The following is a 27,001-nucleotide window of genomic DNA, read 5'->3' as shown; positions in this document are numbered from 1 at the left end:
ATATACTTCTCTGCACTTAATCCTATGGAATGTCTTGGAAATTTTACTGAGGTGGACGAGAGCCTCAGAAGCCCCTCTTCTTTCCAGAAACATTCATACTATATGCAGAAGAACAATGCTCTCCACTGAGGGAGGAAGAGAGGGAGGAGCTTGGCTTTAAAATAGGGGCTCTTTTGGGATGCCTGGGTGGCTCAGTTGGTTAAGCATCTGACTCTTGGTTTTGGCTCCGATCATGATCTCAAAGTTCGTGAGTTTGAGTCCTACATCAGGCTCTGCATTGGCAGCACGGAGCCTGCTGGGGTCCTCTCTCTCTCCTCTCCCCCACCCCCTACCGCCCCACTTGTGCTGTCTCTCTCAAAATAAACTAACTAAATAAATAAATACATAAATAAAAATAAAAGAGGGGCTATTTTTTGAGTCTGAGAACTCCTGGGGCTAAAATAATATTGCTTATAGGCTTGGATTCAGGAGAGACTAGCATTTTATTTTATTGTTCTTGAGTCTCACTTACTTTTCATGTTTCCATTCTAGAATACCTCTCTGGGGGTTGCTAACAGGTGAGGTGTTGGAAACCAGACTAGCCACAGCAGAAAGAAGACTTGGGGTCATTTAGTTCATTCTCTAAGAAGGTTAAAGCAAATCTTTTGTTTAGTAAATACTCTCTCTTCCAATTGATTCAGTCAGAGCAAATATCTCAGTATCCTTCATGTCCCTTCCTGTCTTCTTTCTGCATATTTACTAGCACATATTCAGTGTTTAAGGAATGGTGCTTAAGTGGGTGAATGGGAACCACTTCTGATAGGATCATATTTGCCTTTGCTTTGGTTTTGCTTCCCCTAAGAAAGACCACATTGTGCTATTTCTTTTTTTTTAATTTATTTATTTTGAGAGAAAGAGAGAACCAGCAGAGGAGAGGGTGACAGAAAGGGAGAGACAGAATCCCAAGCAGGTTCCATGCCATCAGTGTGGAGCCCAACGTGGGGCTCAATCTCATGAACCATGAGATAATGACTTGAGCCAAAGTCAAGAGTCGGATGTTTGACTGAGCCACCCGGGCGCCCCCATATTGTGTTATTTCTGTTCAATTATATATATGTTTCCAGGGACAAAGTAGAAGCAGACCTGATATTTCTGGGATTGCTCATCTTGGAGAATCGGTTGAAAGAAGAAACAAAACCAGTTCTGGAAGAGCTCATCTCTGCCCGGATAAGGACTGTAATGATCACAGGTATATAACAAAGTTGTACATGGAAACAGAAAGAATTTGATGTGGAAATAGACAAGGTCCATTCATTTCACAAAGACTGTTGACTACCTACTGTGGGTGGGACACCATTCTAGGTGTTGGAGACCTGCAACAGAAAAGGCAAAATTACTGCTCTCACCAAGTTTCCATCCAGGTGGGATGAGATAGGAAATCAATCAGTTGATCAAACAAGCAGCTGGCAATAAGAGTTATGAGGTACATAAAACAAAACAGGGTGATGTCTTAACTGGCTACTTTATATGTGGTGTCCTCTCTGAGAAAGGCCATTTGAAATAACCCCTGACTGACAAGAAGACGTGGGTCAGGCACAGATGACAATTTTTGTTAAATGTTAGTAGGAAGAGAAATGCTTAGTCAGCATGGTGTGTAAACTACCCTGAAGGCCCATTTATTATTCTGGTGGTAAAAACAAAAACAAAAACAAAAACAAAACAAACAAAAAAACAAAACAAAAAACTGTCCCCTGTGCTTCTCTCAAACCCCAAATCAAGGGAGTGGTGAGAAAGGATCATGCAAGAAAAGTGTGTGAAATTTCTTAATGAATGCTTCTTAGTGGAGAATAGATCATTTCTTCATGTGTTCAAATTTAAGTGTGCGCCTTTCTTTCCCTGCTTTCCAGTCAGGTGCATTGAACTCTGATAGTTGTGTCGCCAAGGTACACTATTTCCCCACCAGAGCCCTTATTCCCCAGCCCATTTCCCCTGAATCCAGCTTCACTGTGGGAAGCTCTAGGATACTTCTACTTTCTCCTCTGTACCTCCCACCTCCCATACTACCCCCACAATACAAGAGACTTAGGGGTCCCTTTTACCTTCTTCCTTTTTAGTCCCTCAATCCAACTTGTAGGTATTGCTGAGCTAATTTGCTACTTAGAATTGCCCTTACATCATGACCCGTCTGTTTCAAAAATCTTTATTTAGCACTTATTTTACACATTTCCATAATCTATCCTTAGTATTGAGATTTAGGTAGAAATAAGGACACATCACTCTGTACCCCGCTTCTTCACTTCACTCATATTGGAATTTCTGTTCTGTTTCTTTGCTTGCTGGGTTAAATTTTTCTTCTCAAGGCTTGTCCTTGGATAGGATAGAAGGATGTTATGGTCTCTAATTTCTTACATACCCTGGAGTATCTTTCTTGGCTCTGACAGGTGAATGCCATCTTGTCTGGGTGTAGGATTTGGGGGTTATAGTCCTGTTTTTTCCTTAATGATCTCTAGGTGTTATTACAAGTCCAATGCCAGTCCACTGTAGGTAATTTATTCTCTTCTGTATATTGTCCTTTTCTTCAACTTCGGAGTTTACAAATACTACCAGAATATGTCTATATGTTTGTCTTTTTGTCCCATTGATTTCATTAACTAATTAAAAGTAAACACTTTTAATCTATCTTCTTCCTGTCAGGGAAAGTTCTTCTATTGTTCATTTAATTATGGCCTTTGCTCTGTCTCTTCCCTTTTCCCTTCTGGAAGTTCTGTTATTCACATGATAGGCTTTCTGGATTTATGTTCTCAGTCTCTTATCTTTTTTCTTGTTATTCTCACATTTTTATAATTTGCCTCCATGTTTTAAGATTTTTTTTGCATCCAGTTTTTCCAAACCATAAACTCAGGTTCCAAAAATGACCATTATCTCCTTCAAATTACCTCTTAATGTTGAGATCTGAAATCACGTTTTGGGGTGGGAATAGCTCTAGAAAACCTTTTTTAAGGGTGGGGGGGCGTTAGAGGAGAAGGGCTACATTTGAGTTTTCTTAAGTGCACTTATTATTTTTAATGAGATAATGCAAAGTTTTTTTTCTTTAATGTGTAGAAATGTTTTTTTTCTTTAATTTTTGAAAGAGAGAGAAAGAGAGCGTGCGAGCAGGCGTGGGAGGGGCAGAGAGTGAGGGAAACACAGAATCTGAAGCAGGCTCCAGGCTCTGAGCTATCAGCACAGAGCCTGAGGTAGGGCTTGAACCCACAAACCGTGGTGAGATCATGACCTGAGATGAAGTCGGACGCTTAACAGATTGAGCCCCGCAAGGCTCCCGGAGTTACTGCAGGTTTTATCTATCTCCAACAACTGCTCTATTTTGTCTGTCATGTGTTGTTCTGGTTGTTCTGCCTGATATTTTCCTCTCTAGCTTCTGAGACTTCTAAAGTAGGTTGTTATATTCTCTGTCAGATGACTGAGGCTCAGGCGTGGAACTTCTCAGGTAGTGGATGGCAAAAGTGTCCTGTGCTGCAAAGCAGCCCAACTATTGGTGACCTGCTGAGGCATTGTGGACACTTCTTCGCTCTCAGGGCTCTGGCCTCAGGGTAGAGAAACTCCTGCCCACCGTTAGCTCTTCTGGGCTTCCTCATACGTACTTTGGTAGAGACCTGAAGAAAACCATGTTAAGGATAGGCAGTCAGATGTTATTTATTGTTCAGTGGTTGCTCTAGCAATCACATCTGTACCTACCCTTTCAAGAAGGCTTACAACCATGAACGTCCTTTGCCTTCTCTCCTTTATGTTATGGTTGTCGCGTATATGACAATGAAAACCCCACCATACCATGTTAAGGTTTTCACTTTCAATAGGCACGAGTTACACACAAATGGAAGAAAAATAGACTTTTATATTTACCCAGATCTTCATTATTTCTGTTGCTATGTTTTTATTCCTAATGTTAGAAGTTTCCCTCTGGTGTCCTTTCCTTTCAGCCTAAAGAACTGTTAGCATTTCCGAGTATGTCTGCTAGCAACAAATTATCTTAGTTTCCCTTCCTCTAAGAATGTCTTATCTCTCCTTCCTTTCTGAAGGGTACTTTCAAAGCTTCACAGTTCTTTCTTCGGCACTTCAAAGATATTTCACTGTCATTTTGCCTCCATGTTTTTTGATGACAAATCTGTAATAATTTGAGAAATCATTCCCTACTAATATATAATGTATTATTTTCTCTTGCCGTTTCTAAGGTATTTTCTATCTTTGTTTTTAGAAGTTTGATTGTAATGTTTCTGGGTATGGATCTCATTGAGTTTATCTTACTGGGATTCGCTGGGCTTCTTAAATCTATGAATTTAAATCTTTTACCGTATCTGGGAACTTACCTGCTTTATTTCTTCAAAATATTTTTTCCTGTTTTGATTCCTTTCTCCTTTCCTTCCTGGACTCTAATGACATGACTGTTGTCATTCTCCAGTCTCTGTTCTTTTGTTTTTTTAATTTTCTCTCCGTTTTTCAGATTGTATAATTTCTACTTACCTATCTTCAAATTCACTGCCTCCCTCTCCTGTCACCTCTATTTGGCTTTTGAGAGCATCCAGGGAATTTTTTATTTCAGTTATTATATTGTTCAATTCTAAAGCAGTCATTTGGTTATTTATAGAGTATATATATTCTTTTCTCTTAAGAACTTCTATCTTGTCATTTATTTTAAGAGTGGTAACCTTTACCTCATGGAGGAAGCTTATAACCGCTGCTTTAAGAACATTGGTAAATTCTAGCATCTGGGTCATCCTGGTACAAGCAATGGTTGATTGTCTTTTCTTTTCTTGAGAATTGACCACATTTTCCAGGTGTTTTATAGGTTGACTTTCTTGAACATTTAAAATATAGTGTGAGATTTGGGATCTTGTTAAAATCCCCTGGAGAATGGTGAGGGTGATTTTTGTTTGTTTGAGCAAGCAAAACTATAGGACATGGGAGGTGATTCCTATCATAGTTCAATTCTTGAGGCTTCTACTCTCCTTCCCTGGGTTTATTCTGCACATGCACAGCTCTGGGTTGAGTTCACCCAGTAAGTTAGTCTGGTTGTCTAGCTGTCTCCTTTCCAGGGTCTGCCCCATAGTTCTTCAGCCTTTAAGCTTTTTCTTTTTCTAGTTTCTCTGGTCAGAAAGACTAAGTTTCTTTTGGAGTTGTATTTAGCATCCTTCACAGCACTGGGACTGGGGTTCACACTCAGGTCACACATGTGAGAGAAAAAAATAAAACCAAGAATATCACCACCTTGTAGATTATTTCTCCAAATTTGACTCCCTTCCACATTCTACCTGCTTTTGTTTACTTTTCAAAGTCCTCAGATAGTTGCTTTTTGTATTTTTCCCATAGTTTCCCATTGTAATCAGTGGGAGAGATAGATTTTAGTGGTCTTATTCCAATTTGGCTGAAAGTGGAAACACCTGGTACTATATTAAATCAGTAGGGTTTTGGTAAATGCTTACCAAGCTGAAAAATGATGGAAATGGATTTGAATTTTGCCTTTTTGTTTTTTCTTTCCACTCTCTGGAAAAACTGGTGGGTTATGAAGTAACCAGATAAAAAGCAATAAGAATCACGAAAGGGATCATGGATTCATGGAGAATCAGCATGAGAGAGACTTAGAAATTATTTCTTTTCACACCTAAAATAAATTCTGGACTCTTTACCCTAGTTTTCCAGGCCCTGCATGAATTGGTTCTATCTTTTCAACCTCACCTTGCTATACCCTTCCTTTCTTATAGGTGACAATCTTCAGACCGCAATAACAGTGGCCAGAAAGTCTGGAATGGTTTCTGAAAGCCAACAAGTCATTCTGATTGAAGCAAATGAAATCACTGGGTCCTCATCAGCATCTATATCTTGGAAATTAGTAGAAGAGAAGTCCATTGCACACAGCAATCAGGTACACCTAAAAACAGACTTCTCTAACTTGGCTCATAGTGTTGACTTCTGAGCAGCTTTGACTGGCAGAGATGTAGAGGTGACCTAGGGTCAACAAATTTCCCCAAATGTCTAACACCTATGCAGTTCGAAGAACTCATCCATTTCTCATACTGTTCCTACTGAGCTTTAATGTATAGTGCCGTTGTGGGTCCTGGAAAGGATCCATTATTTTAAGTGTAATAATGTTGGCCCTATAGGAGAAAAAATGTAGTAAGGGGGACTGTGAATCTAATGTCTCATCCTCCTTTTGCTTGCTAACCATCCCACTGGGTCCTAAGGAGATTTAGTCCCTGGGAGAGAAACTGCTGTGCACATTGGAAAATTAGACTATGTCTTTGGGCTGGGAAACTAAAGTTTTATCCATGTATTCCCAATCATTCAGTATCCTATCTCTATTGTGTCCTTGTGGAACAATATTAATTCTGTAAGAAAAAAAAATGGTAATTTCTCACTTCAGGGAGAGATTTGTTAAGCTGTAGTGCTTTGTATTTTACGCTTGAATTTTGTGAAATGTGCTCTTCTCTGGGACTCACCAAGATCAAATCAGGATGAGAACAGGACATGAGTGTTATTCTCCTATTCACTAGAGGCTGTGATGTGCAAAGATTGATCCAGCAAAGACAAAGTGTTTCTCTGAGGAATTGGTGCTGGAGTGTGACTCTTAAAGAGAGACCCCAGTCTCTCTTAAAGAGAGAGGCCAGTCGTCACTGCCTCTCTCTGATATACTTGTGGTCCTTTACCACTCTATCAAGTGTCTAAAATAACTTGTGTTTTGCTTTTGCAGGATAATTACATTAATATCAAGGAAGAAGTCTCTGATCATGGCAGAGAGGGAAGTTACCATTTTGCCTTAAGTGGCAAATCCTTTCAGGTTATAAGTCAACATTTCAGTAGCCTACTCCCAAAGGTAAGTTCTAAGAGGGTTATCAGTCTCCCAGTAAAGATGCCAATGAAGTCACTTGCAGAGCATGTTCTTAAGTAATTTCAAACTTTTAAGTAGGTAAGAAATACCTATTGAATGTGTCATAAAGGGGCAAAAACATTTTGTTGTCTCATTTCTAGATAGGTTTAAAATTAGTAAATTTGATTAGCCCATTTCTCACCATCTAGAGAAATAAAGTATTAGGAGCTTCTCAAGTCATAAGGATTGCTTTTGGGTGGCTGTCTTCATACTGCCATGGTGAGGGGTCTAACAGTGAAGGGGAAATCCATCAATTATAGAGGAAAGCAGCCCAAGAAAGGAATTCTGTTAGGTTTTTGATAGAGAGTCTACACAAGAAAGGGTCAAAGATAACAATTTTCTGATGAAGAATAAACCCATAGCAGGGGCAGGTAAGTTATATACATAACAGGTGGACAAACTAGAGAAAGATTGTGTCTAGTGTAATCCAAAGATAAATTATTTGTATTCAATTGCTTATCATCTTAGGCACTGTTTAAGACAAAAAGATTAAAGACTAAGCTGAGTTACTTTCAAGAACAGCAAGGAGCACAGAGATCTAACAGAAGAATTCAGACTCTGTAGAATAAAGCTCAGGTGGATGGAGCTGGTATACATTTATTATATCTCCAAACCACCAATGTTCCATAGCCAAAATTAGACTTGGGATATCAGCTGAGCTCCACAATTGGTCAAGCCCAGATGGCATGGTTAAATCAAAGACCACTAATTGTCACTATTTCATCATGAGGCTGTTTTTCCTGCTCGTTCTGAACAATTTTCTGAGAAGCTGTTGCCTCCTTTCCTTTCCCTAGGATGCTGACCTCTCGATATCTTGCAATTTCTCATACTCTACTGGTTCAAGATTCCATTAAGCTCAGAAATTTTTGACCACTTTCTTGATGGCAGTTCAGCTAAATATCTGAAGGTCATCATTTTCATCCAATATTTTTATTAAGCAGTCATCTTGACTGATTTTTGGTCTCCTTGGTCGCTTACTTGATGACCAAGGTCTCAATGTCTTAAAAATAAAAAATAAAAAAAAAAAAGACTTCTTGGAAACAAATTGTGTTTTGCCATTCATGGATGTTATTTTCCAGTCAGCGTTCTAAGTATTATCAATTATCTCATGTATGACCGACCAACTGACGTGATATAAAGTTTCTCTTGGGTTCCTTACAGATACTGATAAATGGAACAATCTTTGCAAGAATGTCTCCTGGGCAGAAATCCAGTCTGGTGGAAGAATTTCAGAAACTGGAGTAGGTTCTTTACCAATTCAGGTGGTATGAAGTGCCTGGAGCATGACAGTCAGGGAGAGTGTAAGAGGTACAAGAAGTCCCCTAAGGCAGTGGTTCTGAACCTAACTGCCTATGACAGTCACCCTGGGAGCTTTGAAAAAATAGTCCCAGGACCCCACTGTCCAGATATTCTAATTCAGTTGTTCATGTGGGGCTTGGACATCAGTGTTTTTTCAACGCTCCTCAAATGGGTCAATTTTGCACCCAGAGTTGAGAACCACTGGACTAGAACATATGGGACGTGAAAGTGTGTGGTGAGAAATGAACCTGGAAGGATAGTTTGAGTTCAGCTCCTGAAGGTACAATGACAATTTAGACATTATACATTATCATCACAGCTGTGACATAAGGAGATTCGTATGGCAAGGGATTCACATAACCTTAAAAATACTGAAATATTTATATGGCAAAGTATCTTCTCTGTCCTGAATCAGAATAATACTTCTCTTTTAACACAAAGGATCTGCATTAGAGAATAGGCAGTTCAAATAAAGTGCCCATCATTTGAGACCCTTTATTTCCTGTTAACAGAACCCATGGAGTCCTGTAAGTTTTCTTCATTTCTGGTGCTGGACCATATAGACATGACTCCTAATCTTTTTCACTCCCACTTCATCCCCCCTGATTTAGTCACTAGGCAAGCTTCTTGATTCAGAAAGTCCTGTCTTCTTAACTTGGTTGAAAACCTAGATAGTAAACTAGTTGCCTTCATAGGACAGTGTGGAAGGCAAGTACAGCAAATCCTATAAATACTGTCAGAGCACTCCTACCTTAAAAAGCACACTATCCATAATCTTTGTCAAGAATTAAAGCCAGCAGGATGCACTCACCCTCAAAGAGCGATCCTGACGCAGGAATATATTTTCTTTCTTCAAAGTCTGGGCATTTGTTAGTTGAGTGACTGCTAAAATGGCAAATTTCCTGCCCTGTTACTATTTACAGCACCAAGTAATTTTCGTTTATTGTTTTAGAAATCAGAAGACACTTTTCCCTACAGCATCTCACTGAATACTCATAACACTTTGTAGGAGAGAAAAATAATGGCCAAAATGGTCAAGTGATCAGGTCAAAGATCTAGATCTGGCTTCAAATCTGGTGCCCTCTCCACTGTGCCATGGTGTTATGTCATATAATTGTGAACGTCCCATTTTACAGCCAACAAAGCTGCTTTCTAAGCAGTGAAGTACAGGGTCTCCCTGAAATGCTTGGAGTCAGGATGGTGTGCTGGGTTTCCTAATCCATCGGGGAGCTGTAGAGTCACACTTTACTTTTAGTCAAACTGGACCCTTCAGAAAACTCCCTTAAAATAAAGAATCAGAGTGTCCCCTAAGTAACGAAGTTCATTTTATTATTTTTTTTAATTAGAGAAATGAGCAGTTAAAATTGCTTTGATTTCCCCTACAATTGACATGGCTCCCTTTTAGTTACTTTGTAGGTATGTGCGGTGATGGAGCCAATGACTGCGGGGTAAGTAGCTGCCGGTGTGTGGGACCATAATCACACCAGGACACACCAGGACTTACACTTAATTGCACTTGCCTGGAGTCCTTTAGACATAATATCCCTGGGATACACTTATCTCCATTCTTCTTGATGGAAGAACTGACGTGGAGGGTTTGGGAGGGTTTTGACCAAGGCCGCCCAATGACTCAGTGATCAGTATACTGACTTCTTTGGCCAGATGTCCCAGTGTCGTCTCTTTGTTATGCAATAGGCAGAACAAATTCTGGTCCCCTCCTGGCTCGTGCTTGGGTCCACGGGCCATCCTGTAGCTAGCTTGACAGGCTTTTCCCGTGTGGCCTCAGGGGAGACATCTGTGAGTGTGCAAGCAGAGTAAGCTGACTCTTTGCTTTCAGGCTTTGAAAATGGCTCACGTGGGCATCTCTTTATCAGAACAGGAGGCATCTGTGGCCTCACCTTTCACTTCTAAAACTCCAAACATTGAGTGTGTACCTCACCTTATCAAGTAAGTAGACGCTTTCCACCAGCACTGTTTTAATCTCTCTTGACTTTTAAGTTCAGATCCCATTGTTCAGCCAGGGAAACAACGGAAATTTTGTGTCCCTGGGTGGGGTGGGTGCTTTGCAGGACAATGCAGTCAGCCATTCTACTCCTGAGCGGACTTACCAGCAGTTAAAAATAACTGTGGGAGGGGCGCCTGGGTGGCTCAGTCAGTTGGGCGTCTGACTTGGGCTCAGGTCATGATCCATGAGTTCGAGCCCCGCATCGGGCTCTGGGCTGACAGCTCAGAACCTGGAGCCTGCTTCGCATTCTGTGTCTCTCTCTCTCTCTGCCCCTCTCTCACTTGTGTTCTGTCTCTCTCTGTCTACCAAAAATAAATAAATGTAAAAAAAATTTAAAAAAAATAATAACTGTGGGAGAGTAGTGGCATAATGAAAACCACTCAATAGGTTATCTTTAGAAAATTGGAATCTGGAACTTTTTTTTTAATTTTAAAGTTTGTTTATTTATTTTGAGAGAGAGAGAGAGAGAGAGCATGATGAGCAGGGGATGGGGCAGAAGCAGGAGAGGGGCAGAGAGAGGGGGAGAGAGAGAATCCCAAGCAGCCTCCATGAGCAAAACGGAGCCTGACTCATGGCTTGAACTCACAAACTGTGAGATCATGACCTGAGCTTAAATCAAGAGTCAGATGCTTAACCCACTGAGTCACCCAGGCACCCCTGGAATCTGGAACTTGTAACTGCTTTGAAAGTGTTGATCTTATTATTGTTATTTTTACATATATCTCCATAGGTGCTTTATATATGTAAAAATATATAGGGGGGTAGAGACAAACTTTCCTTTCCCCGATTGCCCTCTTTTCCTCTTGCCTCTTTATGCTTCTTTGGAATATCCTTCCCATCCCCAGTTTTCAAAATATTAACTCATCTTTGCTGCTTCTACTAAAATCTCCCTTGGTGCTTTATCTGTACCTCCCAGAAGATGTACTTCTGCTGTATTTTATTGGGATGATAGAAATGGTTAGCACTGTGGCTGCTTTGGGTGATTATAACTAGCATGTATTTACAGCTTGTGAAGTGCTTTAATACCCATTATCTTATACTTCCAAACAGCCTGGAGATGTCGGAGTGGTCACTATTTCCTTTTACAAATAAAGAAATGGAGGTTTAGAGAACTTAACTGAGGTTCCCAAGCTCACACAGCCATATAGGATTAGAAATTATGTTAGAACTGATGGTATTTAAATGTTTTCTCTACAAATGTCATACTATTCCCACCATATTAAAATGATGATTTTGCTGGCTCCTCCCAAATTTTTAAAAATTTATGTGTGTATTTGACAAATATTTATAGAGCAGGCACTTAGTGCCAGGAACTGGTAGAGACCCTGGAGACCCAGAAGCAAGTAAATCACACATTCCTTGACCTCATAAAGCTTTATTCTGGTGGAGAAGTCAGGCAATAAACACATACACAGATAAATCAAGGGTAATGGGAAAAGTAAGAAGGCAGCTGGGGGGGTGGAATTGGCTGCTGCAGGTGTGTGGCATGCGAAAACCCTTTCTAAGGAGGTGAGAGATGACGAGAAACTACCTTCTGGTAGAGCAAATGACAGCAGCTGAGCCCCAGTACAGGGAAAAGCCCACTCTGAAATCAGGCTTTGGAATCCCAGGAAAACATTATGACCAGAAGCAAATTTAAACTCGTTTCTTTCCAATGAAAGTGATAAAAGTGGCATCTCATAAATAATCTATTTTATGCTTTAAATATATACCATTTACTCAAAGTCCACCAACAGTAACGGAAACAAACACGTTCGTTGTTTTCAGTCTATTTAAATTCGATATATGATGTATTTGAGCATAGACACTGTTTCAGTGCAGTTTTAGAAAAAGCGGGGATGGCCAAATGATTTGAATGAAATGAAACACCTTCATGAAAATAGCCCCCAAGCCTGCAATCTTATTTAAATTCCTTAGTTTACAGATGAAGAAACTGTGACTGACAGAAGGAAATGACCTTCCAAATTACACTTGTGAGTAGGTACGAGCTCTAGGACGCATCCCCAGGTCCTCTGACTCTGCTCTGACATGATGCCCACAGAGAGCACGAGGCTACCATGCACTCTGGGCTCTCGAACTGGACCAAGGCTGGGGGGCTGGGCCGGGAATTGGTCTTTCCTGAAAGTCTAGTCGTTTAGCATACTGACAGGCAGCTCCCTCTGGCTCGAGGCTATCCAGTCTGTCAGACAAACTGTTGAATAATCAGGCTTTGGAGTGTTTCTCCTAAGCTCAGCTGAACAGCAGAGGCACTGACCTTTCTTTCCATCTCCTTACTCTGTCCTTTCTTTGCTTACACAGGGAAGGACGTGCCGCTCTCGTTACCTCATTTTGCATGTTCAAGTACATGGCTCTGTACAGCATGATCCAGTATGTTGGTGTTCTGCTGCTCTACTGGGTATGACTGGTGACCCGAGCTCCTGGTTAGAACTGAAACAAGGAGTTGCATCCTCCCAACCTGCATGCCTCTTGAGGAAGAGTGCACGTGGCGGAGCTTGGAGGACCAAGGGCCCCTCTGAAACTACCTTTATGGTGAAAGTAAATCAGAAATAGATGCACACAGGAGAAGCTGAAGGTGTCAATTCTCTGACTCTCTGACAGAGACATTTTGTGTGTAGTAGTAGCTGAAGATCAAGGCATAGCACTTTCTCGCGGTTGCTTCTGGCTGCTTGGACGAGGTCTCCATCTTCTCTGTTCCAGTGTGACTCTACCCGAGCGTACCATTCAGTAGTGAGATGATCTGGGACTGGGGAGCTGGTAAATGTTTCAGAGCCGCTCTCCCTGGGACAGCAAGCCCTGGTTATTCATGTTTGCTGATTTCCGTGGTGTAAATATGCCCACCATGGCTGGTTTCGAGCTGCCTGCCTGACGTCACTGAGCATGGAGTTGGGAAGAGATGTGCACATGGCATGTCATTATGTATGTAGTACTTGCACCCCAGAGTTAGAAGACTTGTAAATATCTTAAAGAACATAGATAACAGCACAATGTAGGAAAAGGATTAGGAAGTGCTGGATTGGGGGTATTTATTAGCTTTGTTTTAGCATAATGTATTTAATGGTAGATTTGTATAATTTCAGGTTCTATAATGGCTGTGTTTAACAGCCAGTTCAAAAAAATAATCCCTGAAAACTTTGCAATCGACTCTCATGAGCGAGTATAAGCAGCCTACTGATGATTCGTTAGATTCATCTCTATGTCCTGCCCTCTTGCTTCTGGGCTGAAGGTTTCAGTTTTGTTATTTTCAGATTGCTTATGTCTTTTCCCGCTCACAATGAATGAGATGGAGAAGGAGAGGCTGTGCACAGAAATTTGGTCCTATTTTGGAATCCCAACAACTCATGCTACAAACTAGAGTTGAACTTGGGTCATCTTGATCTCCTTTCCACTAAAAGGGGGGCAAGGAAACAAGTTACTTGAAATCAGTAAGATCTTAACCTTTTTTTCCCCAAGAATATCAAGGATGCCTTATCAGGACTTGCTAATACCCAAGACTGCAAATAGTGGGTTCAATTATTCTTTTTCCACTGGTAAAATTTGGGTAAGATCACCACACATTTGTCTCTTGTTACTACTGGGAACTCACTGTCCTGTTGTTCCAGACCAAACCCTGACTTTCTGCTAGCAGGTAGAAAAGAGATCAGAGATGGATCTAGTAGAGTAAGACATCTCCCTCAACAGGAGGATGTTGATGTACAAAGGACCCAGCCTAGAAAGCACACAAAGGTGGCCTCCTGGTTGGAGGGGGTTTCACAGCCTTATCTTTGGTACTTCTACCAACACAAACAGGACCCTGGCCACACCTTCTTGTAAAATCCCATGTTGCAGGAACAAAAATGAATGCAACTGATGTCAGACTTCATCCAGAGGGTCACAACATTTTTGACCTGCTTTCCTTTTTCTTTTCAGGAGACAAACAGCCTTTCAAATTACCAGTTTCTGTTCCAGGATCTGGCCATCACAACTCTTATTGGTGTAACAAGTAAGACATTTTTGAAACTTTCTTGGCTCTTCCAGAAGGGCTGGTCCACTAGGAGGGACACCAGTTGCAGCCTCAGGGATATGGGACTTACGCCCAAAGGTCCATTCAGAGAGGGAAAAAGGAAATAAGAGCCCCATTTGTGAGTCTTGGATTGAAATAAAAGTATTAGCCATGGAAAAGCTGGCTAGTTATTTTTCTGTTTTCCACAAAATACGGGGCTTCCATAATGGTCATTAAACTTATTTATCTATTTGATTGTTTGTTTATATTTTGGGATAATTTATTGCTTTTCATTTTTTTAAAATATAATTTATTGTCAATTTGGCTAACATACAGTGTGTGCAATGTGCTCTTGGTTTTGGGGTAGATTCCTGTGGTTCATTGCTTACATACAACACCCAGTGCTCATCCCAGCAAGTACCCTCCTCAATGCCCATCACCCATTTTCCCCTCTGTCCACCACTCCTTCCCCCCACTACCCTCAGTTTGTTCTCTGTATTTAAGAGTCTCTTGTGGTTTGCCTCCCTTCCTCTCTGTAACTATCGTTTCCCCCTTCCCTTCTCCCATGGTCTTCTTGTTCAGTTTCTCAAGTGCACTTTGAAAATCAGGAATGCTGTCTTCAGTATGCTTTCAGGTGTAATTATAGTTAATATATGCCCAGTTTATAGAGGCTGGATAGCTTTTATGCTTTAGATCTTTTTTTTTTTTTTTAGTTTATTTATTTGCTTTGAGAGAGAGAGAGAGAGCAAGTAGGGAAGGAACAGAGAGGGAGAGAGAGGATCCCAAGCAGGCTCCATGCTGTCAATGCTGACAGGGCTCAATCTCATGAACTGTGAGATCATGACCTGAGTTGAAATCTAGAGTTGGACACTTAATCGACTGAGCCATCCCGGTGCCTCTGTTTTAGATCTTTAAATCCTAGCCTTTGGGGATTTTGAATGAAGATTAAAGATAATCTTGCCATTAGGCCACTCCCATTTCCACCTCTTGATTAACATGAATTGTCTTCCCAATTTCCCTGCTGTAGGCTTTCACCCCAACCCATCCACTCCCCACCATCCACCATATTCTCTGCTTTCCTCTCTGTTACATATAAATGCCAACAGCTCCACTTATACGTTTAATCCTACCTCTTCCTACCTTCTTGGGGATTTTGTTTCTGTTATAATCTCCTTCTTCACGGTCATCAACTTTTCTCTGGTCTGCTGGATCAGCATATAAATATATTTTCTTATCTTCTACCAGATCTGGTATTCAACCAAATTATTAACTACTTATTGAGTGCCTAATTTGTACTACTTACCATAATAGGCATTTAGAACACATCAGTGAAAGGGAAAAAAATTCCCTTTCCTTGCATTCTGGTAAAACAACCTGGTTGTTCAAAGACCTGGAGCCATCCTTGGTTTCTCTTTTCTTTATCCTTCACATCCCTTTGGATGGAGCTCCTGTTGGCTCTGCTTTCCGAAGCTCTGTACCCCCTGACACAGAGCCGTGTCACCTCCCTTGCGGATTCCCACAACAGCCTCACAACTCATCTCGCTTCCCCTCCTCCCCATTTACCTTTCAAAGAGCAGTAAGAGTGTTAATTTTGAAAAGTAAATTTTATTGCCACCTACTTGCTTAAAATGCTCTAGCCCCTGCCTGCTTCTGCTTCACTTACAACCACATTGTTACATTCTTATCCCAGGCACCAGGGTCTTCTTGTCACTTGAGCGTTGTCAAGCTTGTGATCACCACAGTACCTTTGTTTTTGCTCTTTGCTTTGCCTAAAACACTCTCCCTTTCCATCTTTATATGGCTTTGGTTTTTTCTTATTCAGATCTTAGTTCAAATGTCACCACCTCAGGAAGTTCACTTTAAGTAGTCACCAAGCCAATTTTTCTCTATCACACAATTGTGCTTTATTTTTTTTTTTAGTTCCCAAGTTTTATTCAAGAATTCATACAAAATGTTCCAGATAAATGAGTTTTAATCCGCCTCTTCCTCCTCTTTCTCATCTTGGTTAATCCGGAAGTAACACAGTTTGTAACTCTCTTTGCTGTTAGCAACTACTCGCAATGAATCACAGGGATTATTCTTCAGATATATTTTTTAGGTTTATTTCTTTATTTTGGGGGGGGGGAGAGAGAGAGAGAGCATGCACAAGTGGGGAAGAGGCGGAGAGAGAGGGAGAGAGAAACAATCCCAAGCAGGCTCCACACCGTCAGTGCAGAGCCCCATGTGGGGCTCAAACCCAGGAACCATGAGATCATGGCCTGAGCCTAAGCTGGATGCTTAACCAACTGAGCCACTCAGGTGCCCCCTTCAAATATTTTTTTGATGAGTTATTTCGAACACCATTTGGAAAAAAGCACCTCAGAAGTTACTGTAATCTTGTTTTTGTTCCTTTCAGTGGTTAGAGCCCCTCCAACTGAGATTCCCAGATTTTCCATTCATTTTGATTCTCTCTTGAACAAACTGCTCAAAATTGGCAGCCTCCATGATTCCCTCTTCTACAGGGTGGGTGCAGTCAAGGGCAAACTTCATAACTTGCTGCTTCTTCTTCCTTTTTCTTTTCTATTTTTTTTTTTTTTTGCCCCCTTTCACCAGAAACTTTTTCATGGGCACCATGGTGGCAGTGGAGGCAGAAAGCACAATTGTGCTCTATTTGTGTGTGTGTGTGTGGGGGGGTGCCCTTCACAATCTGAAGTTATACTTTTATCTGTGTTTTTATTTGCGTCTTCCTGCCTCCCCTGTCCCAGAGTGTGTGCGTTGTGAGAACAGCACCTTGTCTATCTTGACTACTGCTGTGTTCCCTGTAATTCTGACAGTGTCAGGTGTATCCAAGGGGCTCAAATCTCTGGAAAGAACACCCTTGGCCAGTCCATACTGTTAACAGAATTCTTCTTATGAAGCCAAGCCTATCTCTATGTAACTTGCACCCATCCCAGCTCTGCGATTTAGGGTGGCAAAGAGCCATCTATGTTTTCTCCCTAGATCAGTCTTTCTTCCACATTTTTCAAAACAGCCCTCATTTCAGCTCTAATTGTTCTCTGTTTAGTAACAAGCATCTCCAGGTTTTCCTCTATATTTTGATAAATAACTTGATTATTTTTTGTTCTTATGGTTACTAATATATATTCATTATAAAACAAAGATGGAAAACATTGCAAGATATAACAAAGGAAAAAAATCCATCTTTATTCTACCATTTAGAACTAATGAATTAAAGCATTCTGTATGTATATAAATGAAGAAATTTGAATTATGTTCTCTATATAGTTGTGCGTACATTTTCTTCATTTAACTTTGTCATAAATTTTCATGTCATTAAATATTTTAATTATTTTTTATTGTGGTAAAATATACATAACATAAAATATGCCATTTTGACCATTTTTAAACATATAGTTCAGGGGCATTAATTACATTCACAGTTTTGTGCAATCATTGCCACTCTTTACTTCCAAAATTTTTACATTTCCCCAAACAGAAACTGTACTCATTAAGTAATAGCTCTCCGTTGTTCTGTCAGTGCAGAGCCCAATGTGGGGCTTGAAACCATGAACTGCAAGATCATGACCTGTGCCCAAGTTGGATGCTTAACCGACTGAGCCACCCAGGTGCCCCTACAGCCTTTTATATTTGCTCAAATAGTTACTTTTTCAAAATGTTTTTATTTTTTATTTTTATTTATTTTTGAGAGAGAGAGAGGGAGAAAGAGAAACAAAGCACGAGTGAAGGAGGGCCAGAGAGAGGGAGACACAGAATCTGAAGCAGGTTCCAGGCTCTGAGCTGTCAGCACAGATGTTGAACTCACAGACTGTGAGATCATGATCTGAGCCAAAGTCAGATGCTTAACCAACTGAACTACCCAGGCGCCACTCAAATAGTTACTTTTACTGGACAAAAGAAAGAATGTCAATGAAGAGGTAGAAATTATAAAAAAGATTCTTTAGAAAGAATTTCTTTTGGCTCCTTTTCATATTTTCTGTCTTTTTATTGACATTTTCATTTTGTTCATACATTGTTTCCTAATTTCTTTGAGCATATTTGAAAGAGTTGTTTTCGGGGCGCCTGGGTGGCTCAGTCAGTCGAGCATCGGACTTCGGCTCAGGTCACGATCTCATGGTTCGTGGGTTCGAGCCCCGTGTCGGGCTCTGTGCTGACAGCTCAGAACCTGGAGCCCACTTCGGATTCTGTGTCTCCCCCTCTCTCTGCCCCTCCCCTGCTCATGCTCTGACTCTCTCTGTCTCAAAAATAAATAGAAACATTAAAAAAAAGAGAGTTGTTTTATAAAATTTTTTAAAAATTTATTTATTATTGAGAGACAGAAACAGAGCATGAGCATGGGAGGGGCAGAGAGAGGGGGAGACACAGAATCCGAAACAGGCTCCAGGCTCTGAGCTGTCAACACAGAGCCCGACGTGGGGCTCGAACTCACAAACCACGAGATCATGACCTGAGCTGAAGTCGGATGCTTTACTGACTGAGCCACCAGGCGCCCCTGAAACAGTTGTTTTAAAGTCTTTGTCTAACATATCATATGACTTCACTCATATGAGGACTCTAAGATACAAAACAGATGGACATAAGGGAAGGGTAGCAAAAATAATATAAAAACAGGGAGGGGGACAAAACATAAGAGACTCTTAAATATGGAGAGCAGAGGGTTACAGGAGGGGTTATGGGAGGGGGGATGGGCTAAATGGGTAAGGGGCATTGAGGAATCTACTCCTGAAATCATTGTTGCACTATATGCTAACTAACTTGGATGTAAATTTAAAAAATACATTTTTAAAAAAGCTGGGATTTGGAGAAAAATAATCAAAGTCTTTGTCTAGTAAGTCCAATGTCTGGGTGTCCTCAGAGGTTATTTCTGTCAACTTATTTTGTTCTGCTGAATATTATAATGTCGTAACTCTGGAAATCCAGATAACTCTGGAAATCCCCCTTCCCTGGGACTTGATGGCTTTTGTTCTGCTAGTTTTTGAAGGCTGTCATAGTCCATTTGTTTGGTGACTTTCCTAAACTATTTTTTGCAAAGACTGTATCAGTTGCCATGTATGGTCAATGAAATCTCTGTTCCTTTAGCTTTTGTTTAGCTAGTGTTTTTGACAGAGATTTTCTTGACTTCCATGAGTGCAAAACCATGAACAAAGAACAACCTCTCCCAGTCTTTGCAGATTTGTTCTGTGCTGGGGCCCTTCAACACTCAGCCAGGCTTGTGCTGAGTGCAGAGATCATCCAGAGCTCAAAACTGAGGGGCTATTCCAGTCTTTCCTGAGTGGGTAACTTGCCTTAGGTGTGTGCATGGTTTTCTATAGTCCCCAAAATACACATATGTTTTTGAAAGCCGTAATTTTCCAAAGAAACGTTCTTTAGCTTTTCTTTATCGTAGCTATTATTTTATGTCTCAACTGCCATCTTTTGCCCCAGGTGACTGTGGGTAGTTGGTGAGCCTTACAGTTGTTTTCAAGCAGTGGATGCTGCTGCCCTGAGTTCAGTCTTGCATTAGGTGAAACAGAGATGAGCGCCTTGCACCAGTCCTTCAGGTACCCCCAGACAGGTTAGAATGGACATACCCAATGGATGCAGTTTGCTCTTCCTCTCTGTGACCAGAGACCAGAGTCCTCCACTGGGAGGGCCAATGACCGACTTTGAAATTGCCACTGAGCTGAGGAGGGGTAGGGCAATGGCAAGTACAGATGTCACAAAGCTTTCCTACCATTTTTAAGTTGCCTTTTTCTTGATTCAGCATTTGTTTGACTTCTGTAAACCTTTGTTGTTCATAGTTCTGAAAAAGTTAGTTTTGATAGTTTCTGCTTGTTTTTCAATGTTTCTGTGGAAGGATGGGACCTTAGGGCTGTCTGCTCTGCCATTTTTTCTGATGTCACTTCTCATTTTGTCATTGAATATTTTTTTAAGTTTATTTAATTTATTTTACTTAAGTTTATTTATCTGAGAATGAGAGAGTGAGCAGGGGAGGGACAGAGAGAGAACAAATCCCAAGCAAGCTCCACGCTGTCAGTGCAGAGACCAAGGCGGGGCTCGAACTCACGAACCACGAGATCATGACCTGACCCGAAATCAAGAGTCAGATGCTTAACCAACTGAGTCACCCAGGTGTCCCATTGTCACTGAATATTTTAAAGCATTGTTTCTTAGTGACTGCCTGTTGTTTCATTATGTAGATGTACATAGTTTACTGTAAGTGATGCACTAAAGAACATCTTTCTACATCTCTGATATTTTTAGCTTAAGACAAATTTCCAGAAATGGAATAACCATGTCAAATGTTATGAACATGTTCCGGTGTTTTCATATTTATTGCCAAATTGCCCTGCAGAAGGTTTGTGTCAGTGTACGTTTCCAGAAGCAGTGTATAAGAGTGTACATTATCATCATGCCCTCACCTATAATTTGATGGGCTTTGCCTATTTAATAGGCAAAACTGAACCACAATTTCTTTATCCATTCATCAGTTGATGGACATTTAGGCTTTTCCCACAATTTGGCTATTGTTGAGAGTGCCGTGGCAATGAGAAAGAATGAAATATGGCCCTTTGTCGCAACGTGGATGGAACTGGAGAGTGTGATGCTAAGTGAAATAAGCCATACAGAGAAAGACAGATACCATATGCTTTCACTCTCATGTGGATCCTGAGAAACTTAACAGAAACCCATGGGGGAGGGGAAGGAAAAAAAAAAGAGGTTAGAGTGGGAGAGAGCCAAAGTATAAGAGACTCTTAAAAACTGAGAACAAACTGAAGGTTGATGGGGGGTGGGAGGGAGGGGAGGGGAGGTGATGGGCATTTAAGAGTGCATCTTGGGGCGCCTGGGTGGCGCAGTCGGTTAAGCGTCCGACTTCAGCCAGGTCACGATCTCGCGGTCCGTGAGTTCGAGCCCCGCGTCGGGCTCTGGGCTGATGGCTCGGAGCCTGGAGCCTGTTTCTGATTCTGTGTCTCCCTCTCTCTCTGCCCCTCCCCCGTTCATGCTCTGTCTCTCTCTGTCCCAAAAATAAATAAAAAACGTTGAAAAAAAAAATTAAAAAAAAAAAAAAAGAGTGCATCTTTTGGGATGAGCACTGGGTGTTGTATGGAAACCAATTTGACAATAAATTTCATATATTAAAAAAAATAGCCAAAACTGAAAGCATTTCATGATTGTTTTTGTCTTCTCCCTGAAGAATTGCTCCTATGACTTGAGTTTGAAGCCATTCATTATATTTTGTTCCCTCAAAACCCTGACGTACTCCAGTTTGTCAGTTTCCTTGGCTGTGTGGGCCTAAGAAGTTACACCGTTCTTCTGATGAAGAATACAGTATTTTCCTTCTCTCACAAACATAACACTTGAATTTATTTTGTAGTGAATTTGAATGGTGCCTACCCCAAGCTGGTGCCCTTCAGGCCTGCAGGACGGCTGATCTCCCCACCTCTGCTGCTCTCTGTGATTCTCAACCTTCTTCTCAGCTTAGCCATGCACATTGCGGGCTTCATTCTGGTTCAGAGGCAGCCTTGGTATTCCATGGAGATGCACAGGTACTATCACAGCTCTGATTCCAGCTTCTCACATCCTAATTTCCATCAAACATGGTCTGGCCCTTATGACAAGAAGTAAAGGGTTCTTCATTCTTCTGGAGGCGTTGGCTTTCTTTCAAGTCCCTTGGGGAATTTTCCAGTGATCTTCTCTCCTCTGTAGCACAGTTTGAGGATATTATCCATTGGCACTTACTTTTGCCTGTCTTGTGTGATAATGATCCATGACCTTCTTTTACACCTAGGGTGACCATGCATTATAATTTGCCCAGACATCCCCAGTTTGAGCCTGATATCCCAGTGAAATTTTTTAAATTAATTAATCCTTGAAGTATATTTGGCATACAATGTTACATTAATAACAAGTTATCAATTCGACCATTCTATACATCATTCCTTGCTTACCATGATATGTGGTGCCCATCTGTCACCATATATTAATATGCTATTTTTGATTACAGCTCCTATGCTGTAATTTGCATCCTCATAACATTCATTTTATAACTGGAAGTTTGGACCTCTGAATCCCCTTTATCTATTTTTCCCACCCCTTCCACGCATGTCTCCTCTGGCAACTACCGGTTTTGCTGATGATACTAGTCTTTTCCTTTCACATTCAAATATGCTCCTGTTGGATGATAAATTATATGGTCACCCTATTTATCAATATTCAGAGATCTTAAGCCACAAGAGGAAAAACTCATGGCTTACTCATCTTTTTCCCACATAACCTTACTACACATGAAGGGTACCCAAATTATTGAATAAATAACTTGTCTATCTATCTATCTACCTATCATATATCTATCTTTTATCTATTCATCTATCCAAAATATAGATCTATCTGTGTTGGTTTCTTTCCCCTTATTTTTCAGTATATTCTTTCCCAAAGTGTAGGTAATTACAAAAGCACTGAGGGCATGGAATCCTGTAGATACCAGTGCTCCATAAAGACCTGTCATCTTCGTTCATTACCTTTTTTGTTTCCTTTTTAGTGCCTGCACAGTGCAAAATGAAAGCATCTCAAAGTTAACCATTTCTCCCACTGCTCCAGAAAAAATCGGAAGTAATGGTGCCTTCACAAGCTTCGAAAACACTACCATATGGTTCTTGGGAACAATCAACTGTATCATCGTGGCTCTTATTTTCTCTAAAGGAAAACCATTTAGGCAGCCCATATATAAAAATTGTGAGTAGCGTTGTACCAGATCAGAGGTGAGGGGTCATCAGAAGGAACAGACATGCCCAGGTCACTCGGGGAGCAGCAGCGGAGTTGATGCTTATCTGGAGCCCTTGACTTTATACTCCAGGGCTCTATAAACACATTTGGCAGCCTCATTCTTAGCTCCTTTCCTCAAAGCTGCATTAAATTCTAGGGCTTCTTCCTCTACCTCTTTCCTTCACCGGAAGTTTGTCTCCAGGTGTCCTTTCATGGCACCACTGTAAATTGGGACGAGTCATTTATTTCCTCACGTGTCAGTACTTGTCGGAATTCATCTGGGAGGAGGTGGAGAGAGAGAAGTGTCACAACACTCAGTTGGAACATGTCTCCTGCCATGAAGACAATGGTTAAGATGGCATTGTGTGTTTGGCAGCCTGGGAGGGGGTCCAGCCTGAAGGAACCTGGCTATAGTAATTGTGGAGGCTCTTGGCCAAAGTACATGCTACCTCCTTACATTCTGGACTGGAGTGCGGTGTGTGTTAGGAGAAGTGGGTGACCTGGTTACCCTGTGGAACATTCATTTGTATACATCCCTACCTCTCAAATTGGGAACATTTAATTAATTAAATATTTAGTTAATTATTTTTACCTTTACTTATTTATTTCAAGAGAGAGAGAGGGAGAGAGAGCATGAGCACTGGAGGAGCAGAGAGAGAGAGCAAGAGAGAGAATCCCAAGCAGGCTCCATGCTGTCAGTGCAGAGCCTGATGTGGGGCTCGAACCCATGAACTATGAAATGGTGATCTGAGGCGAAATCAAGAGTTGGATGCTTTAACAACTGAGCCACCCAGGCACCCCTAATTGGGAAAATTTAGAAGCATAAGTTGAAGGATCAATGTCCTCATAAAAATTAGTTTATTTAGAGAAAATTATTTTGCCTTTCTCCTTCTTGGGATGAGAAAGCAGTCAAATGCTTACCTCTACATTACTGCAATTTAAATATTTGTTTATTTACAGCCCTCTTTTTTTTCCAGAATAGAATTTGAAGCAGGGGATTGGCATTAAAAAGACTTGGGTACTTAACTGTCTTCAAGGCATTTTTTGAAAATATATTAGGTCAAAATTGCTCTCTCTGTATTTCCCACTTTTATTAATTGAAACTTACAACATGCATGTGAAAATTTCCATCTGCTTCAAGGACATGCATAGAAATTGTGGAGGTGAGACCCATTGCATAGAAATGAGTACTTTCCATTTATTATGCTGTGTTTGGATGTAGGAATCAAGTAAGCTTAATCAGTGTTCATCTAGACTATGTCTGTCAATAGATGTGAAACTCCGTATATACTCCAATTTCTCTAAATGATAGCTTGTGTTCTTATTTCCTCAGATATATTTGTCCTTGTGCTGGTCATACAGCTGGGTGTGTGTCTATTCATTCTATTTGCTGATATTCCAGAATTATATAGGCGTTTGGATGTAAGTCTTATCTCTGGGCTATAATGATGGTTTACTGTTATATAATACCCTGACTGCAAGAAGCAGGTCACGGTGGCAATTGACATGGACTCGTGACACTGATTATCCTTTTGGAATAGTAGAGTTAAAAAAGAATACTACATTTATTTGTATTTTTTTTAATTTAAGCCAGCCAGGAAATAAGATTCTGTCTAGTCTTGATTTCAAATATTTCAGAAGCATTGGCCATTTTTCTTTTAAAAGATCCCTGTAAGAATGGAAAAATCTATATACATACACTGTTTCAAGCGTAAGAAAATTTTTTCCCCTAAGCGCTTCTGTTTTGAAGCAGTTGAAACAGTTTGCCTATAACACTTTTTCTGTTAATTCTCAAATCTGTACTTACATCTTTAAAAAAAATCTCTATAAAGACGTGTTTGTATGTTCATACTTAATGTCTGCAAAACTTGTTTGCAAAGAGCCATAACTTACCTCATGAACTCTCTTAGAGTGTGTAATTTTGAGGCAAATGTCAAAATCTATGAGACAATTTTTACATATACAAGCTAGGGGAAATGTGTATTTCAATTCCTTTAACCTATACTTTTGAATTAGAAGTTTATTATTACCAAATGTCCTTTAGACCAATAAATAGAATACAGAAGAGATGGTAAAAGGGAATGGACTTTTTTTACTTAGTGCTACGTGAGCCTGCCTGCCCACCTCTCCAACTCAAAGACACGTGTCATGAAGGCCAAGGTCCTATCTTATTCAGTTTCATATTACCAGTGCCTAACATAACCCATGGCACATAAGGGCAGTAAGTGACTGATCCTTGTAGATCAGGTTCCTAAATGGAGATGAGCACTGGAAGCTCACAGTTCATTGCAAACCAGCAAAACCTTCACAAACCCTTCTTGACACGTGACATACAAACTCATGTCTACATTCGGTTTTCCTTGTGATAATTGTATCACTGTGGTTAACAGCGTAATTGCCACTATTGTTAAATATGTTCACGAATTCGAGTAAGCAGTCATGGAGATAGTCTTTGGCTGCTAGACTTCTAAGTGAGTTAAAACTTCTTAATCCTGCAGAAGTTAGGGTTAAGATATGTTGGGTTTAGTCACACTCTTTAAGACGAAAGAGTCTTACAGAGAGGCTGATTCCTCTGGTACAACAAAATAGGGAGCCTATTTAGTTTTGGGAGGACCTGTGTGGGGTCATTGCCAACATGACTGCCAAGGAGTCTGCAGAGAATTATTGCTCACCCTAAAAATAATTATTTTTCTTATTACATAAATTTGTGGGTACATTCTAGAAAATGTGAATATGCAGGCAGAGAAAATTATAACAGTATTCACTCTATCCTTCCATCTTTGAAACTTTGTATATTATAAAAGTGCATTGACTGATTTATGCAGTTTACTTTAAATGGAATCATGCTGTTTTGTAACCTAGTTATTGCTCATTTTAAAAAATTACATTTTTTTAAAAATAGAGATACATTCACAAAGTTTAATATTCAAAAGTTAAAAAGTTCTGTCCTCTCATCCTTTTTCCCCTGCTACCAGGTCTCCTCTCTGGAGGCTACTCATGACGACACTTTATTTTATACACTTTTATTTTTATACACATATTTTATACATATGCCTACACACACACACAGACACATATATATATATTTCCTTTTTTAAATTGTTTTAAATGTTTATTCATTTTTTGATAGAGACAGAGCGTGAGTGGGGGAGGGGCAGAGAAAGAGGGAAACACAGAATCCGAAGCAGGCTCCAGGCTCTGAACTGACAGACATAGCCTGATGCAAGGCTCGAACTCATGGACCATGAGATCATGACCTGAGCCGAAGTCGGATGCCCAACCGACTGAGCCATCCAGGCGCCCCATATATATATTTCTTATATGTGTATTCTGCCACATTCTTACACAAATAGCAGACTATTAAATTTTCCAGGTCTTCTGAGCTGAAGATGGCAAAATGAGATGAGACGTGTGAGCAAGCTATGGAGGAAATGCCTGTAGGGGCAAAAAGACGAGGAAGCCCAAAGAGAAGGGGAGGGTGGCACCTTATGATGTAGGTCTGACCCCCATGAAGGAGTGACAGGAGGGCCAGAGGGTAAGGTTTCAGATTGCAGTGCAGTTCTAAGAAAGCCCAGCCACAGTTGCCCATCACAGGTACCTAGTATCTTATAAGAATGAGTGTGATTAGAAGACCTGCCATCCTCAGGTATTAGCTATGAGCAACTCATGAGGAGTGTGGGCTCAGGGTAGATGTGGTGGGAGATTCCAAGGGTAGCACTGGAGCACCTGCTACTTACTCTCCTGGCAGGAGACCCTCATGGGGCATGCCCATGGCTGCCCCGACCACACACGGTTCCGCACCACGATCTTTCATGTTACAGTGTATTTTGGTAATTGTCCCACGACAGTACATAGAGCTTCCTCATTCCTCTTTTTACGTTAATATATTGTTTCAATATACATATATGTACCATAATTTATACGCAGCCCCCGTTGATAGACATTTAGGTTGCTTCCAATGTTTTGCTATTCCAAACAAAGCTGCAATAAAATAACTTTATACATATACCATTTCAGGCATGTACAAGTCTGTCTCTAGGATAAACTCCCAGAAATGGTTTTCCACTTTTAATTTTAATGG

General features: G+C 40.7%; 1 protein-coding gene and 1 pseudogene across 1 annotated transcript in view; one reads left to right on the top strand and one right to left on the bottom strand.

Annotated features, from left to right (window-relative positions):
- Window positions 1-27,001, top strand: part of ATP13A4 (ATPase 13A4) — a gene marked incomplete at its 5' end in the record, with an annotated part of 73,606 nt that overhangs the window by 37,165 nt on the left and 9,440 nt on the right. Inside the window, 11 exons of the mRNA XM_049623200.1 lie at window positions 1,104-1,228; window positions 5,736-5,896; window positions 6,722-6,844; window positions 8,060-8,139; window positions 9,603-9,645; window positions 10,035-10,144; window positions 12,501-12,597; window positions 14,109-14,181; window positions 21,533-21,704; window positions 22,697-22,890; window positions 24,254-24,342. Of these exons, the coding sequence (XP_049479157.1) occupies window positions 1,104-1,228; window positions 5,736-5,896; window positions 6,722-6,844; window positions 8,060-8,139; window positions 9,603-9,645; window positions 10,035-10,144; window positions 12,501-12,597; window positions 14,109-14,181; window positions 21,533-21,704; window positions 22,697-22,890; window positions 24,254-24,342 (1,267 nt within the window). The remainder of the gene's footprint in view (window positions 1-1,103; window positions 1,229-5,735; window positions 5,897-6,721; window positions 6,845-8,059; window positions 8,140-9,602; window positions 9,646-10,034; window positions 10,145-12,500; window positions 12,598-14,108; window positions 14,182-21,532; window positions 21,705-22,696; window positions 22,891-24,253; window positions 24,343-27,001) is intronic.
- On the bottom strand, window positions 16,153-16,794 carry LOC125916954 (60S ribosomal protein L22-like; annotated as a pseudogene).

This window comes from Panthera uncia, unplaced genomic scaffold (assembly GCF_023721935.1).
Source record: "Panthera uncia isolate 11264 unplaced genomic scaffold, Puncia_PCG_1.0 HiC_scaffold_1350, whole genome shotgun sequence".
Lineage (NCBI taxonomy): Eukaryota > Metazoa > Chordata > Mammalia > Carnivora > Felidae > Panthera > Panthera uncia.
Note: the sequence above shows the minus strand (reverse complement) of the source record. Positions and strands in the feature narration are given on the sequence as shown.